The following is a 20,050-nucleotide window of genomic DNA, read 5'->3' as shown; positions in this document are numbered from 1 at the left end:
ACAAAGTGCAATTAAATAGTGCTACAAACAACAGCCTCTACAATGTAAACACATCTGAGTCAACAGCTCTTTCAATTATGTGAAACACGTGCTGAATATCAACGTTCATGACGAGAATATTTACTGCGGGAATGTTGGGATTTAGAGATGAATTTGTTTACACCAATGTACCTAATGTGAGGGCAAGTGCAGACGGAAACAAACCCGGTCCTGACAATCTTTTTTTCATGTTCCAGCTTTCATTTGGGTTTGCAGCAGTTTCGTTTAACTCGAAGTATACTTCCAAATCTGTTCACCATTTGAAAAGCAGTCCCTTTTTTTCCCCCTAATGTTCAGGCGTGTTAGCATGTTGACATTAGCACTAACAAAGCACAGGCTTAACTCCATGTATGGAGATTTGCAGGTATTAGAACCAACTGTCTTGAAAGATTTCATGGGAAATGAAGCTTTCTGTGGCAAAGACATGAAAAAACACTTTGGTCAGAAGGATGTTGAACATTAAAAATTCTTTATTGTCAGTCTTATTCACTTGGTTTTTTATTATAATAATTATTATTATTATTTACAATAAATCATTCTGACCTGTACAAGAAAAAGAGTCAACAGGTGCATATGCTTGCATAAAGTAACCATGTACTTCGAGACCGGATGTCAGTGTATGGACTTAAACTTGATCATCACGCTTGTGTCGTCAAATCGGTATCAAAAAGACATTAGACAACACAGTATTAGTATTTGATTTGATTGCTTTGAAGATAACATGATGCATTTGAGTGCATGTGTATAATAAAGGTGTTTAGTATAATCTGATGTTCTTGCTGTATTGAATAAGCATTCACATTTTCTATCTGTACTACAACATCACACAATCACGGTCAACAGTCAGATAATTAATGTGACTCTGACAATAAATCTCAAGTTACATATTTATGTTACATCTACCCAGGCAACATAAAAAACTGCATAGTGACTATTCAAATCATGAACATAACAAACAAGGGAACAAATATAAGTGATAATGTAATTGCCATAGTATTCAGTAAATGCAGACTGGATTTATTTTCATCCAACTTTTAAATTCAGTAATATGTGTATATACAAATATAAATGTTCAAATTTGCATTTATTCCTAAAGAAACCACAACTTTGGTTTAACTCAGCCCTCCCGGAGTTGTCAGTCTATAAATTCTTAGTACATAAACGTGTACATTTATACAACAGTAACACGTTGAAGGGATTGTTTTATACTCAAGAGGAAATTGAGGTCACTGAAAAATTACAGATACCAAGACGTCTTTGTACATCAGAACAGAACATTAACAGTGTGCAGTCTGGCTCATGGTGTGTTTAGTGCCGTTAGTGCAGAGTTTGCTTAACAGTCAGCGAGACATCATTCGTACAAACTCTGTGGAAAGAAAGAATATGTTGATATTGTTGAAAAATCCTCCCAAAGCACTACTCCTTGTCTAGTTTTGCAGATACTTTCTCTTGCATTTCCCCGTCCCCCATGTCTCGACTTCCTTAATTAAACGATTACCCACTCACCTTCAAAGTCCACCTGTCCATCGCCATTGAGGTCCACGTCTCGTAGGATCTCGTCGATCTCGCGGTGGTTCAGCTGTTCTCCCATTAGCTTCTTCATGGCTTCCCTGAGCTCCCCGAGGCTGATCTGACCATCGCCATCAGAGTCAAACTAGGAAGCAGAATGCATAGAGTAGGGAAAAAAACAAACAAAAAACGTTAAAATCATTATCATTTTGGTGCAAAGTATTAAGGGACATAGGTTTATTCGCAGACCTCTTTGAAGGCATCCCTTAGCTCTTTGACTCCAATCATATCTGCAGTCTCGGCGAGCATTTTGGGACCCATCAGTTCCACAAAGTCTTCAAAGTCCACTCTGCCGCCACCTAGAGGTCAAGAAAACAGGCATGGAGGTATGTCTCTAATGAGCATAATCAATGTGTTAAATGTGGTGTTATGTGTTATATGTTATAAAGGAACAACAATGGAAACTTGTGACCTACTGGCAACAAGTCATCACTCAACAGCTCTGACACAAGCCTTATTATGGCAGATCTACTTTTTTGTCTGCCTGTGTGCAGGACTCACAGATCTGCTGGCTGAGTTCAATGAGTTCCATCTCAGTGGGCATGTATCCCATAGTCCTCATGCACTCTCCCAGGTCCTTACAGCTGATGAAACCGTCCTTGTCTTTATCAAACTCCCTGAAGGCCTCACGCAGCTCTGCAAGAAATAATAATTAAAAAAAAAAAAAAAGCATGTAAGAAAAATAACTATTTGTGAAATAGAGGCCCTCCTGTTGTGTAGAGGTTTTACGTGATTATAGAAAGTTTGTGTAGGAAAGTTCATCATTCTTGATATCTGGTTGAAGATATTGTGCTGCTTTCAACTGTTTACGTCAGTGACCCTAAACAGGATCCATATAAGTGGAGGTGGGGACAGTTTATCTTTTTCTTTTTGAGTCTGATTAGATTTTTGCCAAATGTTCAGAAAACAAGAAAAGAAAAAGTTCTAATGCACCTTTTCACCTCCATAGAAAGTTTCATACTTTTACAGTTGCTGGGAATCTCATATTTTGAATTTCAAATTTAGTTTGCATGACTGTGTGACCCAGATCCCATGAACAGGAGGGACAGATGAGCTGAACTGTGCTTCAACTCTGCAGAATAATCTTTCTCCTTGAAAAATAATCCTTCACTTTGATCTTGCACAGTTGCTGCCAGAGTCAGGAATTCTTTAACGTCTCTAAATGCTGTGCTGTACCATAAAGCATGCATGTTCACAGTCAAACAGAGGGTTTGAAAGGAAGGTGGTTTGAGAAGAAGAGGGAGAACGGTCTGAGGATTTGGATTAAGCCCTTTGATACCTTCCATTTCCTCTGGTCGTAGATCTCTGTCCTGCAGAGGTGTGCATACAAAAAGAGAAAAGCACAGTCAGCCAGGATACACTTTCAACATTATTTCAGTCACAAAACAACATTTTAGCTTCTCGTGGCTGCACTGCTTCACTCCGCTCCGTCCTGTGAGGCATTTCATTTCATCTGCTCGAGTAGAGAGAGAGATGCTATTACAGGATTATGTGGTTTTTGATCTGACTGACCCTAACAACCTTTTTAGTCGAAATACTGCGCAACCTCGTGTCCAATCTTATTCTGTCCTTGTTTATGGAGGCGGTCTGCTGAGCATACGCTCCAAAAAAGCATTTCAAATGTGTTACCACAAAGATGACAGCTGCACAAAAAAAAAACAATTCCTTCCTCAGACACACGCAAAACGGCTGCTGATTACTTTTACGTTTATGAAGTTCTGAGAATCCTGACTCAGACCAAGTAAACTGATGAAAGGTGAAATGAAAATGGCACGGTGGTAATGAACAGACAAAACAGTTTAAAGAGTAACGCAATTACACACACACAGATACGACGTTCAGTTTACAGGGGGCGCAGAAGAGAGAGAGAGAGAGAGAGAGTTGACATGGATAAAAGGTGACGCCGGGATAAGTTTGTTCACGGCGTGTTCTGCGAAGCTGTGACATCAGCAGCAGGAATAATACAAGCCTGGATTAGGAGGATGCAGGGAGAGAACAGTGGCAGGGAGATTACAGCCGTAAATTGTATTACAAATCACGAAGGCTTATCGGTTTTTCATCTCGCTACCTGATTTCTCACATCTGCAGCTGCACCGCTGCTGCCTTCCTGGTTTTTAACTAAATGAATGTTAACACATCCACAGGGGCTTGAATAGACGCACACGCCACTTTGATTCCTCGTCGCTTCTGTCAGATTGAGCTCAGCCACGGAGGAATGGAAGCAACTGCTCTTCTTCGCCTAGACATTTTTGTTCTGGCCTGCTGTCAATTCATCCATACTGTTACTTAGAAGACACTTGCAACTCAGCACCAGCAGAAGGTGTTGGGGGAAAAAAAGAAAAGAGCCTAAAGGGTTTTGAAAGAATTCCAGTGATTCTATCATGAATAAAGGAAAAGGGAGCGTTTCTTCTATAACTTGCTTATAGGCAGCCATTTGAAGGAACAATGCAGATTAGTAAACACTGATGGATTTCAGTCACACTCCACGTGGACTAATCTCTGCGTAGAGGAATCTCATTATATCCTCCTTTCTGTGATTTCGTGTGAGATCATGAACTTGAGCTCTGTGCTGTCAGAGTCAGAGGCACACTACTGATACACCATGTTCAACTACTGATCATTTATCTCAAAATGACTAAGATGAACAGTTACACCGATTAGTTAGTAGGCAAAGCAATACGTGTTTATTATTATTTTAGGCTATTATTTTAGGTCAGTATGTTAGCATGCTAACATTCGATACTTTCCAGCAAAGTACATTTAAAATAACGAGGAGTGCTAACTTGTAAGTCATAAATTAAAGTATACTGGTCAGCCTGTGATTAACATTACATGTTAGTCAACTGTTAATATCCGAGCTATCGATTATAGTTGTTTTAAAATGGTCAAGTTGAAATAGAACCTGTCACATGGTGACACACTGTGATCCAACATGTATAAGTAAATGTCAGAGGCTGGGGACAAAAATAATGATATGCTCCAAACTCCAAAAGAAAAAAAAAAAAAAAAAAAAAAAGATACAGCTAAAGAATATTCACAGTTCAGTTTTGTTATGTTTCTCCTCTCGATTCCGCTCAAAGTCATCTCACTTGTACTCAGTGACTACTCCACCGATTTAATGGCTCTTTTCAATTAGCTGCTCGGTCAGGAAATGAACTTTATCGACCTCCTCCATCTGCGCCAGCTATGAGTAAGACATCAATCTAAAATAAGAGGGTCCACGTAATATCTCCAACACCATTAGAAGGTTGGATTTATGATGCAAATTACAATCGCTTGCGCAACTGTACAACGTGTTATTAGCAGGACTCCTGTTGTAATTCAGATCTTAGATTCTTTCTTTCTTTCTTTCTTTCTTTCTTTCTTTCTTTCTTTCTTTCTTTCTTTCTTTCAGGGACTTCAAGGCAGGCAGGTTGTCATGCTGAACGGTTAGATGACCGCCCTTTCACTTTCCTTTGGACTGTGTGAAAATGGATGAAGAGGTTTTCACGGGAGGTCTTGGGGGTGACACATCTGGCTGTGTGTATCTACATGGGATTGTGTGCTCATGCGCGCGTGTGTGTGTGTGTACGTGAATGTCATACATACAAGCTGGCTCTGCGCGAAGCCCTGTCTGAGGAAGATACAAGCGGGCCCCACTATGTTGTGCAGCACGTTGCAGTTCTTAACCAGAGCGCACAGCGGCTCATCGAACTCACGCTCGCTCCCTCCTTCCTCCTCATCCTCTGTGTCCACACCCCCTGCACCACCCAGATCCCCCAGCATGGAGGTAGTCAATGGGGCGCTGCTTGGTTCTATGGGTGACGTGGCCTTAGAGGAGAGGAACCAACAGGATTACTAAACAGTTCGGAGTCATTAGCTGAATTCCACTCACTGCAATGAAAGTGGCTAATTCACACCTTTTTGTGTCAAAAGTCAATTTTCAACGTATAGATTTTACATCGTGCATCACAGAATCTTAATTAAGTTACGGCCAATAGGAAGTTGCCCAAAAGCAACTTACAGAGAACTTTCAGAAAAAATTAAACAAAGCATTATCTTACGCTTCCTAATGAATTTTTCTCACCTGAAGGGAATTAAACGTTTCCTTACCTTCTTTCTTTTACTGTTCTTTTTAGAAGCTTTGTTGATGTTTCCCATCACCCTGCACTCTTCTTCCTGTTTTGCCCCCTCCCTCTGTTTGTCCCCACAGTTCTCCCAGGTTTCTCCCCCACTTTTCCTCTTTCTCTGACTAAAAGTCACATAAAAGTCCAAAATCCATGCTAGATCCAGAGCATCGCGGGGAGGGGGGCAACGCCTTTCAACACCCAGTCAGGCGAAGCCTCGCACCACTACTACTGAAAACCGTCTCCCCTCGGTGCACGTGCTACAATCCAGGCTGCTATTGGTCCACTGAGAGGTAGGGTAGGTATGTGGTGCCGCATTAAATACTGAACTGCTATAGGTTGTTGGAGGCGGTCATGATGAGCTTTGAGACGTTTGGTGTCATAATATGGAGCAGCGGCCGGGTGATGGAGATTGACAGGGTGGGGTGGAAGAGCTGGGTCATATCTGGGGCTGAAACAACCTGCTGCTGCCAAACTCTGGATCTGATTGCATGACTCGACCGCTCTCTCTCTCCCTTTCTGTCCCTCTCTGCCTCTCTCTCTCTGTCTCTTTCTCTCTCACACACACACACATTTTTTCCTGTTTATCTGTCACCCCCTCTTGCAACGAGTGATCCTTTGAATTTGGACCAACTTAATATAATCCATCCCACCCACCTTCCCCTCTCTGCCTCTCAAACAACGTGCTTGTGGTTTGAAAATGACTAGTCTGGCAGGGCTGTGTGTTCGTGTCTGTGTTTGTGTGTGACAGAGAGAGAGGGACAGAGAGAGAGAGAGAGAGAGAGAGCATAGAAAGGGGGAAAGGATATTAGAATTATGGATGGAGTTGGCTGACTGCTTAATCCCTGGCATTTCAGATTAGAGGGAAAGCTATGTTGACAGGCCATGGGAGTAGATCGAGCTCCAAGTGGAAGAAAGAGGGGAGGAATATTTACGACATATAGGCCAGCCCCCTTTTAAAGTAAAAAAAAACTGAGAGAAAGTGAACAAGAGGGACATAGCAAAGTGGCACCTCAAGAAAATATTTGAGAAAACATAATAAAATGTGCTATAAAGTGACAGGAAATATGCATAGAGATTGGAGGCAATACAAATTTCCAAGAAGAACCAAATCCCCAACTAAAACATATTTAAAAAAAAAAAAAATCTGATTTAATAATTAATGGGACAGTTTAATAATTTTATGTAAATCATAGGAGAGAAAGCGTTTCAAGCCTTTAAACCACAAGGGATGTAATTTCAGGAAGTACTGTTGGTAATATTTACAGCATAAACTTGGAGGGGAATTGAAGTTGAAGCGATGATGTGTGCACATCTGTCCACCATAATGTTGATATAACATATGCTACTCCTGACCAGCCACATAAAAAAAACAATACATTGCTTTGTAACGGCCTTCTCAGTATCAAGACTTCTGAAATTTAAAGCCACTCCTCAAATGCTTGGTCTTAGTGGGATTAACTGATGGAATAAATGTTACAGTATACTGTAAATAAATGTCTGCATCTAGGTCTACCAGATGGCCCCCAAGAAAAAGAAGTGTTTTTTCTGATTATTACTCTAGACACTTTAACATGAATAGAGCCCTTTAAATGTACAGTATATTATACTGTATATACCACAGGTGACAAATTTTCTTTTCGGAAGAAGAGTCTTAAAACACGCTTTACTCTTTCACTTCCTTCTATTTGTCAATCCACATATTCTTCCCTTTCACTTTTAATACTGTGAAATAAAATAAAAATGCTAATTTTAGCAAAGCAAATCCTCCCAGAATGGCTTTGCACATGTCAGAAATACAGCACATACATAGCATATTGCCTGTTATGTGGTGCCAGTCCTGCAGTCCTGTATGTGTGCCAGAGATTATCACAGAGTGAGAAAGGCCAAAGCTGAGCATCTGCAGCTCTAATCCTCTGTGGTCAATTTAGGAGAACCAATACATTTTTTATCTTTCTACAATTCCAAACATCCTTCATATTGGCCATTTTCAGTTCCCAACCGAAAGATTTCTACAAACTCAAGCATCTCCGCAGATAACTGCATGGACAGAACAAACCTTTGAGTCTATTGGCAGAAGGCATCTGGGAGAATTTTCAATTTTAGCCCATCACCAGGCAAGAGCGAGTCTTAGAGAGAGACTTAGAAATACTTAGACTGTGGAAAATTATTATATATGTAGCTATACTATCAGAAAATAAATAAGAGCCTTACAACCATCAGCCAGTGCAAGAAAGGTGATAACTGATCCTTATGATGCTTCGGAAGAGGTAGTTTGAGTTTCTGTGGTGAAGTCTAGCCCACTGACTAAAATGGGGGAGTCAAAGTAATAGAAACAAACCTATTCAGTAGTACTACAAACCTGAATCAGCAGCTTCATCAGCAATTATTCAAAACCAATGCTGAATACCATAACCTTCACGAAGATGAGACTTAGTGTAGGACTGATATATTGGAATGTATCCACTTTCATTGTGTTCCTAATGACGTGACTGGTGAGTTTTTAACAATAAATTTTAAAATAACTTCACAATATGACTTCACAAAACCCGATGCAAAAGAATTTTTAAACAGTGCTACAGTCATTTTAATCACAGTCGTACTCAGGTAGCAGCACATTAAATCTGTCAGTCTGGTCCCCTGTGGGGTCTTCAGAGTGGAAATCGTAAAATGAATTTATACTATCTGTGTATCACCAGCAGGGTGCAGCAAAGCTCACTTTTTTAATATCAGAAAATTGTGCATGCTCTCAGTGGTAATACTCATAGACTACCAACAGATGTCGGCCTTTTCTGAAATACTCCAGTTCATATTCGTAACAGAGTCCCTTAAAATGTCTATTTTTAGACATCACTTAGAGCAGAAGTATAGAGTAGAGATCCAGCAGTGTGACAGTGAGTAATGCTGAGGAATCTGACTTCATATCTGATGAGTCTCTACCGGATCCAAAAATGTCATTGTCCTGCGGTCTGACCTTTCTCAGAGCTTGCACAAATGGAAAAAAAACAAACAAAAAAACATGAACAATGTCATTAGCAGAGAGGATAGAGAATAATGAGACGACTTGAATCCATGCTGTCTTGTTACGTAATGGTGTGTGCCTCAGACCAGTGATCCAGCTGGACACCGGGCAGATTAGCAAATGGATGTCTTGGTGTTGTAATGGGCTTGCCCCGCGTCGCTTTCTCCTATATTCAGCATGCGCTGAATACTTCAGATTAACTGCAAACATGGCTTCAGATTAAAATCAAAATGGAAATAAGGAAATCAACATAGAAAAGAGAAAATAAGAAGAAATTATCTTTGCTTCCCTTCTCGGTGGATAGAAAAAAGCCCGGTGTGAACACAACACTTTTCAGGCATAAAACCCAAAACAGAGCAGCTGGGTGAGAACTCGTGTTCCATCCCTCGACAACAGCAAGCAGATGCCTGAAAGACACGGATAGACAGAAAATCCAGCACCGGGGCAATAAACAACATAATGGATGCAATCCAAAAGTCAGGATTTTGAATGGCATGTTATGCTAACAGCATTAGTGTGGGTTGGGTCAAGCATTCTGGCTGACGTGGGGGTCATCCAAGTGCACTTGCATGGTTATAAATGCTCACTGGCACACAAATGTATCCTTAAAGGCTGCAAGTCTGGTCATATGAGGCCAGTAGGTTGGTTTTACAAAAAATATGCTTAGCAGAGAGTTGACAAAAAGGTAAAAAAAAAAAAAAAAGAAAAAAAAGAAGAAGAAGGGCAGCTGCTACCACATGTTGCAGCTAATGGGGATCTTAATAAAAACAAACAAAACAAGGCATCACCATACCACGGCTATATTACCAGACTGCAGGTCCCTCTCCTCAAGCTGTTTCAGCCTTCATGTACCGCAGATAGAACCATAATCCCGGTGCATTAAACATGGGTAATGACTCTCTAAGAGCTTTAATAGAAATACAAAGAGCACATCCCTTCCTTTAGTCGTCCTCCATATCATCCATACGTATCCGACCTTTGACGTCAAACATGAGAAAATCTATTGGCACATGAATGAAGAGTTACATCTGCTGACACGACTGTTCAGGATGAGCGGATAAAGACACACATGCCTGTTCTGTTTGAACAACTTTACAAATTATCCAATGTCACAATGGTTGAAAATACACAGATGAATATTATCCAGATAAATATCGCCTAACTCTTCCTGTTATTACAAACAACAACAAGTTTGTGACTAAAAGTCACTGGACACTACTTGCTCATAACCAGAATAAGAATAAGTAATGCCTCATGGAACAGTGTCAACAGAAACATTTTGGTTTAATTACACACTATCCGTTATTATTATATTTGGTTGTCAAAACGCTAGAAGCCACTTTGTAAGAGTCACTTTAGGTTCAGACCCTAAACCCTCCACAGTGATTTCTTATTCTGTGGTATTCCCGATATTTTCTTTTTGCTCTCTAGCCTCTCTCTGTTGTACAGTTCCCCTGAGGGGATGCACAGTAGGCATCTGTTTGCTATTCATTTCTGTTTCCGTTGATTGCCCTCATTAGTTTCACCTCTGTCTGGTCATCCCTCTGCTCCTGTGTGTTTATACAGACCTGCCTTTCCCTTTGTTCGCTGTCGTTTTTAGTTCCCATGTTCCAGTCATGCTTAGATTTTTGATTATCCTGCTGTGCCTGCAGCGCTTTTTGTTTAAGTCTTATTTTTTTATTAAATAGCCGGCCTCATCTCCCTGGTTCTGCATTTGGGTCCTCGATCAAAAACCTCCAACCTGACAGAGCGACGCAACCAACGTGGGCCCAGCAGACACGATCTCCTTCGATGAGGCCGCAGATAAAAGGCGAATTATTTCATACTAGAACGAATGCTTAGGCTTGAAACCCTGGCTCATGCCTGAGTTTGACTCATTTTTTGTGGGCATTCGCCTAGTTATGGACCAGGGTGTCAAGGGCCGGCAGCCTTTGACATCCCGGTCTGCCGGCCACATGGTTGCTGAGCCTAGTGAGCTGGCCACCACCCATCTGACCCCCAGCCACCTGTTCCAGCACCCAGGATCGCTCTGGCTCCTGTTCCCGCCACAAAGGTGGCCACCGCCACTGCTCAGTGAGGGTGGCTTCGGCTCCCGTCTCCACCCCCAGGCCCGTCTCGGCTTCAGACGCAGCTCCGGCCCACACTCCTGTTTCCGGCGCCTCCTCCGCCTCCTTCTCCTCCTCCTCCTCCTCCTCCTCCTCCTCCTCCTGTCATGATTCTGATTTTGTTTTTGTTTTCCTGTTTGGTGTTTCTCCCCGCGTTTTCTTTGACTGCTTATTGCTGTTTCCTGGCGCCCTCGATTGTTTCACCTGTGTCTCGTCATCCCTCTGCTTGTGTGTGCATTGCCCTGTCTTTCCCGGTGTTGCAGCCTTAATGGTGTTTTATCTTTATGCCCGTGTTCATGTCTCATTATTTTGTTTCCCTGCCGTGCTTTTTGCTCCATGCTTTGATTTTCGGTTATCCTGCCGTGCCTCCAGCACTTTAAGTCTCATTAAATACCTTTTGTTTGAACACCAACCTCATCTCCCTTGTGCTGCATTTGGGTCCTTGATCAAAATCCTCCATTCAGACTAAAATAACAAATGGTATAGGTAAATGGGAACATAAATGATTGTCTAGGAAAACTTCCAATTATAACTCTGCAAGTCCTCTAATACCTAAAACTTTTCAGTAGAAAGTGTTTGGACCACATTCACAACTCTCATCTCCCTGGGTTTATCAATCGCACCCTTCAGTGAATACACCCAATAACACCTCACCACAGAAGCTGATTAACGGATACAATAGCTGGTGAACACAGTTTATCAGATTAACTCTGTGTTGAAGTGCATCTGAATGTGTAACAATGGTAACAATGGTTTGCTGAAATGTCAATATTTACTGCTCGCTCTGTTGCCCCAGATTTATCATCTAATACATCCACTAATACTGTAGCTGATCCTGAGTCAAAAGTCAGAATTGTTCAGTCTAGATTAATTATGTGCATAAAAAAGATGAAAACCATTAACCTGATTTCAAACTAAGCAATACTTAACCTTGATCAGACCCAAACTAAAGGTTCAAATCCCAGAGCAACTGTGTTGACGGAAAGTGGTATGAACTACTTCCGCTTAGCCTGAAATCATTTCACAACCTGCAACCACACATGACTGTATGGACTGTCCCACATTCGCTGCTCTCCTCCTCGCCCACTCATACAGTCTCAAAAGGATATCGCCTTTTACACCTGTCCAGATTTTATTTATGCATTTTCATATGACCTAAAAGTTCCAACTGAGTTTTCTCTGAGGTCCTGCAGGTTAGAGATGCTCTCTAAAAACATACAGAGCAATAAGCCACAGAAACGACTGACCTGCATTCTGTCCTTACGTAAAGGCAACCAGTGTTGCTGCCCCAGTGGTACTGGTCCATCAGCTAACCCACTTTTACTAAAGCTGCTCTTGATTTTGATAACAATGTCCTCATTGCTTTGTGTGTTATTTTCCACAGATACCGATGTTCAGCAATTCAGTGTTTTAAAGTTTCTCATTTTCTAGTTTTATCCATGAAATTAGTTTTTTCAAGATTAGGTTTTGAAAAATAAAATTTGGTTTGTATTAATTTTAAGTAATTAAAAAAAAAAAATCTCCCAATATGCTCTCACATTATAAAACATGGAAGCAAATCAAAGAATAGGACCGCAACTGACAGCAACTGGGAAATGTCTGGAGGCTAAACGTGCATGCCACTGTGAATAAAGGAGAAGGAGAGTTAATTACCAGAGCAGTTCAGCAACCCAGAGGGTCTAGCGTGATTGTTTGAGTTGAATAAAATAAAAACAGTCTTACGTTGAGGTGTGTTATAATGCGGTTGCAATCCACTTAGTGGTAAATAACCTTTGTATCCGTGAGAAAGTTCATTCTTAAGCCGCAATTATAATTTGCATTCCACAGTAAGAAACAGAAATGAGTAATTTGTAAAGCTTGGATTAACATGCAGGTCACTGAGCTGAATGAGTCTTAACGTTCACTTATGATTAAATCTGTTATGTACAGTTTCACGTGTTGTATCTGCAAAAAACACCAGCAAGCAAAGACGCAGAACAATCTGTCAGAGCTGAGCTCGTCCCACTGCCACAAACACACACTTTCTGGTCCTCTGACTCGTTTAAACTCTAATCTGCCTTTACGTCGCAATCAATCTCGTCTCTCTTTCTTTATCCATCATCCATCATTTTCCTGCACTCATCCCAGCCCCTCCCTTCCTTCCTTCAGTTTCTCATCATACGGTCCATCTGTTGCTGAGGGTGTGCTGACTCATGTCAGCAATGGGAACGTGAGGATACAGGAGAAACGGTGTCATATAGTTACCTTGATTTCAGACGAAAGAAGAGGAAGCAGGATTCTCATTTCTTCCAGGCAGCTGTTGGTTATTTCCTCCAAGCATAACCCTGTTTTGCTGATTAACCTCACTCCTATTCTCAAAAATGTTCAGTGCTAACCTTACAAGAGAAACATCTTTATGCATCTGTAATTGGGTAACATCATACATGCAACAGCTTGAGAGTCATTAAGAGGGATTTAGTTTAAACCAAAGTAATAAGATAATTACTTAATGAAAAGCTGCTGGGCCTTGAAGTGATAATGGATATGTTAAGAGAGCAGATCCAGTGCTGCTAACCAGACTAATGGTTAAATGTTTGGTAAATGGTCTTGCTCTTATATAGCGCTTTTCTACCTACTCAAAGCACTTTTACAGTCAGAGACACATCCACCCATTCGCTCACACAAGCACACACACAAACACCAGTGGCAGTTGCACTGGGAGCAACTGGGGGTTCAGTGTCTTGCTCAACGACACTTTGGCACACTCGGGGGATCGAACCGCTAACCCTTCAATTCATGGACAACCCGCTCTACCTACTGAGCCATAGCCAACCGAAGCCATAACCTTTGTAGTTTTTACCTTTGTAAAAAAATGTCAGGTGTTCCACAGTTTAGCTAATTCTACAAGTGAATCAAATAACCCACTTAAACTATGCTGTCAGCTTTGCCTGACAGACAGATGTTCCCACAAACAGCAAGGCACCAACAGAAAGAAACATCTCTCAGGAAACCAATGGCTGATGTCATAAAAGGTTTTTCTATCTTTATCATTATATTTTTGACTCACAGAACAGGCACACAACATTTATTCTATCTTCAAGTGGATATCCATTCAGGTATGACCTGATATTAGATTAGATTAGATTAGAGTCAACTTCATAGTCATATCACGTACAGAGCAACAAAATGCAGTTTCCCATTCTTTATTCATTCTTTAAACCTTTTTAAATGCTTTTATGTTTTTTGTGGTAAGAACTAAAACGAAAAATCATGTAATTTCTTGTTTGATGTAAGTTTCTGAACCAAACCACTGAAGCCAAACTAGTGAGAACATGAAGCGTAACTGCAAGCCAAATAACAATTCAAAACACCCACATGGGTTCTGTAAATGCTGAGCTGATTTGTACGACTCGGATTTGTGTGTCAGGTTTTTGCTTGCAATTATTGACACAGACACTTGAAATCTCTCTCGTGTTCAGGTCAACAGACACAGTGCATAAAATGTCTTCCAGGAGGACAGAGGTAACAACGGGAAATTAGCCTGCAAGGCATGAAGCACTGATGATCTACTTGTAGAGTGATTATTCTGACCTTGTTGTCAGAATAAGTGGCAGTATAACCTCAGTAGATCACTGTGACGACCCCTCCCTCTTCTGGTCGTCATTGATTGTTTTTCTGCAGGCTCATTGCAGGTATATGGGTGGAGCTGATGAACCAGATCACATGCACCTGGGCAACCTGCCCCAGGTTATTTAGCTGGCTCTTCATTCCCGCTCTCTCTCTGATCATCTGCCGCCGGCTTGGTTTGTGTTTGTGTTTCTTTGTTTAAGCATCACCACACTTCATTTACATACATCGTTGCATACATTACTGACTATGGTGGCTGGTAAGTGCAAAATAAAATTACAAAAACTGAAACACTTTTACAAATGCTCAAACAAATTTACATTTTAGAAAACAAATCCGAAACACTTACAAACTCTGAAACAAATTTACAAAGACCAAATGCTAACGGAGAGGGAATGTACCAAAAGCCAAATCTGACCGGAAGCGATTGAGTGAGCAGTTTGTTTTGAAAATCCTGTACAGAGGGAGTAGTGTTGTGTAGTTTATATGGAGTTGTATGATGTTTTGCCCGTTTTGTGGAAACCATTTCAGCCTGTTACCGCGGTTTTGCATTTCGTGTGGACGGTCTCTGGAGTTTTTAAAAGACACGGACCAAATGGAAGGACCAGATATGCTGCATTACTGCACTCAGTATTTTAATGAGGGACACTCGTACGATGTAATCGTGGACATGATGTCAAGTTTACATGGTATAAACATCAACTTGCGAACTTTAAAAAGTATACGCGGTCAAGCAGGGTTGTACCGCAGAAAGGACTATTCCTCTCCAAGTGCCGTAATTAATGCCATGAGACTGAGAACTGATTGTGGCACGGAGAACGGCATTATGGCTGTGATCCAGTGTACCATACGTCACCATCACCATGACTACTACTCTGGAGCGTCCAGCCACATGTATGGCTCATCCACTAATAACCAGCGCATTGAGTCCTGGTGGTCCATATTCAGAAAGGGGAAGTAAGTGGCCTTCATAAAGTAATTTTATATTTAAATATATGTTATATGTACACACACACACAGATATATCATTATATCATATATCCATGTCTCTAGATCTCAGTTCTGGATGGAGTTATTTGCAGACCTCCGAGAAACTCTGAGAAACTTCAATGGGAGTCATGAGCATCAGTGCCTATTGAGATTTTGCTATGGTGATGTTCTTCAGAAGGACTTGGATGAGTGTGTGAGACTGTGGAACAGTCACAGGATTCGCACTTCCAGAACAGCGTCAAACATGCAGGAGTACTTGGACTTTGCTGTGGAGCGCCATCAACTACAGAAGCCAGAAAACTGTCAGTCTGCAACAGGTCTGTACACGAAGCTAAAAGAAATTGCTCAGCTATAAAACAATCACAAAGTTCCCGCTATTTTTTCTTTTCTTCCTGCTATTTTTTTCAGAGTGATTAAGATCACCACCTCAGGGACTTTTTATGTGACCCCTGCAAGAAAGGCAAGTTTGTTTAATAACGCCTCATTATTTGTCATGAACGCTACAATACAACTCCATATAAACTACACAACACTACTTGCTCCGTACAGGGTTTTCAAAACAAACCGCTCACTCAATCACTTCCAATCAGATTCGGCTCTTGGTACATTCCCTTTCCGTTAGCATTTGGTCTTTGTAAATTTGTTTCAGAGTTTGTAAATTTGTTTCAGAGATTGTAAAAGTGTTTCAGGGTTTGTAAAAGTGTTTTGCACTTACCAGCCAAACTATTGTTTGGTAATTAAACTGTTAGGCTGTTACAAATTACAGATATCGTTTTCATGATGATTTGAGTTTATTCAGTTCAGTTAAATTACTTTAAACGTGTGTGGTCTCCCCCTTTGTCTTGCTCTCCGAGCCCGGGCTGTGACAAAATGGGGGCTCATCGGCCTATATTTGGAATGGAATTAGACTTGCTATTTAGTAAGTTTCGGTAGATTTGTGTCAGGTTGTTGGTTCAACTGGGGACTGTTCAAGGTGGTAGATTTCAAAGTTGCCACTCTGATTTTTATTACTGGTGCAATTGTGGGAGATTCACACATGTATGCTTGGTTGAGATTTTTGGTATTTGGTTAAGGGAGAAATTGTGGTCATGTTAACTGTTTGGATTCATTGTGTTGTTGTGATACATATACTTTTCCAGGTTTTCTGCTGTAAACTAGTAAGGAGAGCCATTGTTTACAGGAGTTTCCCTGGTTAGGAAACGGGATGAATCCTGTTTAGAGGATTCACCGTGCTCAATGTTAGGCTGGTGGTGACTGTGGGTAGAGCAAAGCTCGGGAGCATCTCTTTGGCTGTGGGAAGGTGACCAATTGCTGGTTGTTTTTTTCCACTCCACTGGTTTGGTGTGCATAAGTACCCCCCACATGTGACTCCCAGAAGACTAGGATTGAGTGAGTTAGGTAAGCTTTTTTTTGTTGTTGTTTGTATGTGTGTTAGGTAAGGTTAGCGGGGAACTCTCCTTGTGATTTTTGGTTTCTGTAAGTGCTGGTTTGTACAAAGAAACTGTTTGCTTAATTCATACCTTAAATCAGGATTTTGATAATGGCTTCATTGGATAAGTTTGTTCACACTCCTTCTGATCAGCTTCTCAGTCAGTACACTAAAGGTCAGCTTTTGAAAATAGCTGAACATTATGATATTGAGGTGGGTGATAAACGGTTGAAAGACTATACTTTCTGAATACTGAAGCCATTGTAACAGCTAAAAACTTGGTCAAGTCGAGAGTCCTTAAAAGGGAGGAGTTTCAGTCCAAGGTAATCAATGCAGCATTAAGTTTTGAACAACAGAAAGAGTTATTAACTTTGCAATTGGAACACAATTTGAAATGAAATACAATTGGAACTTGAAAAAATGAAATCCAAAACAGAACAGACCAAACTAGAGCTGGAGCAGTATAAGCTGAGTCTGATTAAAGAGGGAAAAATGAATGACAGTTCAGGCAAGGACAGTGTTGGTTCTTGTGATTCTTTTTCTAGATATGATCTCGGTACGGTGCCAAATTTCAATGAGATGGATCCTGATATGTTCTTTTCCTTGTTTGAGCGGGTTGCTGAAACTTGTGCATGGACAGACGCCGAATGTACCTTGTTGCTCCAATGTGTATTTACTGGGAAAGCACAAGAAGCATATTCCAGCAGAGAGTTAAATCTATGTTAAGGTGAAAGCGGCTTTGCTAAGAGCCTATGAGTTGGTACCCGAAGCCTGCCCATCTGCAACGATTCAGGTATTTGAGAAAGAGGGAGCACCAGACTCATGCACCAGACTCATGTGGAGTTATTTCAGTTGGGCAAGTCTCACTGTTCGGGGAGGAAGTGGCAGTCAGGATCCTGAGAGACACTGGGGCAAAGCATTGTTTTATCTCTGAGTCTGTCCTTCATTTTTCCTCAGAATCAAATACAGTGGGTATGACGATCATTCCCGTGCCAGTACATAAGATAGAGTTGGTTTGTAGTTTGGTCACTGGGGAGCTGGCAGTTGGTGTGCGTTCTGCCTTGCCGGTAGAAGACGTTGATATGATTCTGGGTAATGATCTGGCAGGAAGTGGAGTTTGGGCTGATGTTCCACCACCACCTTATCTTATCACTCAGGTTCCTGTTCTACCACCAGTACAAAAAACAGGTGAAAAAACACTTGAAGTTGTGCCTGAGTTAGAGTTGTTCCCAAGTTGTGCAATAACTCGAGCCATGGGGCGGGGCAAAGATGAGGCTTCACAGCAGGAGGTTGCTGAAGGTAAAGCAGTCATTTACATACATCATCGCATACATTACTGACCTTACAGGTTACAGATATCGTCATTATGATGATTACTTAAATTACTTTAAACGTGTGTGGTCTCCCCCTTTGTCTTGTTCTCTGAGCCTGGGCTATGACATCTCTTACAGAGAGAAAGTCGATATGTGAAGACACTACACAAACAAGAGAGCTGCCCGAGTTTGGGAATAAACAGCTAGCTGATGCTAGCATAAGGTTAAACTTTATGTTTTATTCATACAAGACTAATAACATTACACTTGTGTTTCACTGTAAGCACTCACTTGACATTCATTTTAAATTGACCTCCTCTTTCTGCTTGTGTACCTTGTATGTATTCCTCTGTCAGATGACTGTAGCAGAAGGACTGCGTGTCTGAGCCTTAGATACAGGTTTGTTGTTTGTATTTTCTGTGAAAAATCTTATTACGTGTTCCTCTCCACACTCGACATGAGCCTGATCTGAATTGAAAAAATAATCCTTTTGCGTTATTATGTTTTTTCTGTTTATTTTTTCCCCTCGTAGGATCACACAAGGGTCACAGGACTACTGTGAGGACATTGCAGTGCATTTCCGTGCATCCTTTTTTACTGTATGTAATGCACCTTGGCTGCAATGCACACCAGTGAGATGACATGCCACATCTGTCTTAGAACTGAGACTTAGACACAATACTGTATATGCAGTGCTGTGCAGACGATCTGGGAATCAAGTAATACAAGTGCATTCCCTTTTTTAATGTACTTGACAAAAGGTTCTACAGTTCTTCAGTGAATTCAGTCTGTCTGATCATTTTCTTGTTAATCCAAACTGACTCTGAGTTTTGGGTCGATTTCACAACTCGGCACATAAGAATCTAAAACAGAGAATACTTATAAGCAGCGACATTTTCAGCACATGTTAACAATACCACATTTTTGGACAGAGACTTCTGGTCCGCATGGAATTTCAAGTCCTACCTGTCCAAAGACAGAGTCGACGATAGGCCGCAGCTTTTTCTTGTCTCCCTCTTGCAGCCAGATGTCCTCAGGATCTCCCACAGGAGAGGAGAGACTCAAGGTCTTGGCCTTAGCTTTTGGTGGCCTCTTTAGACTGGCTGAACTCCATCGCCTCAAAGATTCGATCTTCTTCTTGATGGAACCCTGCAGAATGGAGCACACATAAAAAGGTAAAAATGGTTAGTAAGTCATATAACAAAGAGTGCAGATCTTAGATTAGATGCATGAATAAACGGACTTCTAAATCTGAGGTTACACTAGACTAGTCATTTAGCATTTATTTAATTCTTTTTAATGTATGGCAACAAAGAAAAGCTGACATGTTGTAAATGTTTTTAAATCAAGTTGTGCAAAAATAACATTTTGGTAAAACACAGTCTTCAATGCTAAGTGATGATGCTGTGCTGAGAACACCATGTGGACTCAGCACAGTGAGAGCATCAGTGGGGGCCTTTACTACATCGCAGTCACATTTTGGCATTTACGCCCACTGACCTTCTTAATCAGCTTCCCCTCTGACACCTCCAAGGACGAAACGCTCTTCACGTCAGTCATCTCCACAGTCCAGCTTGCATTCACAGAGACGCACTCTTTCCCTCTGTGTCCACGCCTCCTCTTTATCTGCCTCGAGAGCGCCTGACACCAGTTGATAATCGGAGGCACATCTCCTGCTGCTGTTGCTCCTCCTTCTCACATCCCTCTCTCTCTTGTCTCTCCATCTTTCCTACTACCGTATCCACATCCAGCCCTCGCTTTTATTCATTCGAGTGCTCAGTTTCCCTAAAATCATGAAATCATGCACATGCCAATTCATCCAGGCCCACACATTCCTGCAAATTAAGCAAGGAAGCAAATACAATTTTAAT

At 41.2% G+C, this 20,050-nt stretch overlaps 1 protein-coding gene across 3 annotated transcripts; it reads right to left on the bottom strand.

Moving 5' to 3' along the window:
- Window positions 1–491: 491 nt before the first annotated feature.
- On the bottom strand, window positions 492–19,900 carry cabp2a (calcium binding protein 2a). 3 transcript variants are annotated; one of them, XM_047579659.1, is made up of 7 exons: window positions 19,680–19,900; window positions 19,146–19,328; window positions 2,888–2,918; window positions 2,110–2,244; window positions 1,798–1,907; window positions 1,546–1,693; window positions 492–1,405 (listed from the first exon to the last, which is right to left on the bottom strand). In XM_047579659.1, the coding sequence occupies exons 1-7, from the start codon at window positions 19,737–19,739 to the stop codon at window positions 1,380–1,382; spliced, it is 693 nt and encodes a 230-aa protein (XP_047435615.1). In that variant the 5' UTR covers window positions 19,740–19,900; the 3' UTR covers window positions 492–1,379. The 3 variants fall into 3 exon arrangements, with proteins under 3 accessions (XP_047435615.1, XP_047435614.1, XP_047435617.1); XM_047579658.1 differs by lacking the exons at window positions 19,146–19,328; window positions 19,680–19,900 and adding exons at window positions 5,197–5,418; window positions 5,701–6,378; XM_047579661.1 differs by lacking the exons at window positions 19,146–19,328; window positions 19,680–19,900 and adding an exon at window positions 5,197–6,367.
- Between the last annotated feature and the right edge of the window lie 150 nt (window positions 19,901–20,050).

This window comes from Mugil cephalus, chromosome 2 (assembly GCF_022458985.1).
Source record: "Mugil cephalus isolate CIBA_MC_2020 chromosome 2, CIBA_Mcephalus_1.1, whole genome shotgun sequence".
In the NCBI taxonomy this organism is placed as follows: Eukaryota; Metazoa; Chordata; class Actinopteri; order Mugiliformes; family Mugilidae; genus Mugil; species Mugil cephalus.
Note: the sequence above shows the minus strand (reverse complement) of the source record. Positions and strands in the feature narration are given on the sequence as shown.

What these genes read in the sequence shown, in the direction of transcription:
- cabp2a (XM_047579658.1), bottom strand. Translation starts at nt 5,748, where the DNA reads ATGGGAAACATCAACAAAGCTTCTAAAAAGAACAGTAAAAGAAAGAAG. An exon ending in GCTTCGCGCAGAGCCAGCTT is followed by an intron (nt 2,919 to 5,196) that starts GTATGTATGACA and finishes ACACCTCTGCAG; the next exon opens with GACAGAGATCTACGACCAGA. An exon ending in ACGACCAGAGGAAATGGAAG is followed by an intron (nt 2,245 to 2,887) that starts GTATCAAAGGGC and finishes TATTTCTTGCAG; the next exon opens with AGCTGCGTGAGGCCTTCAGG.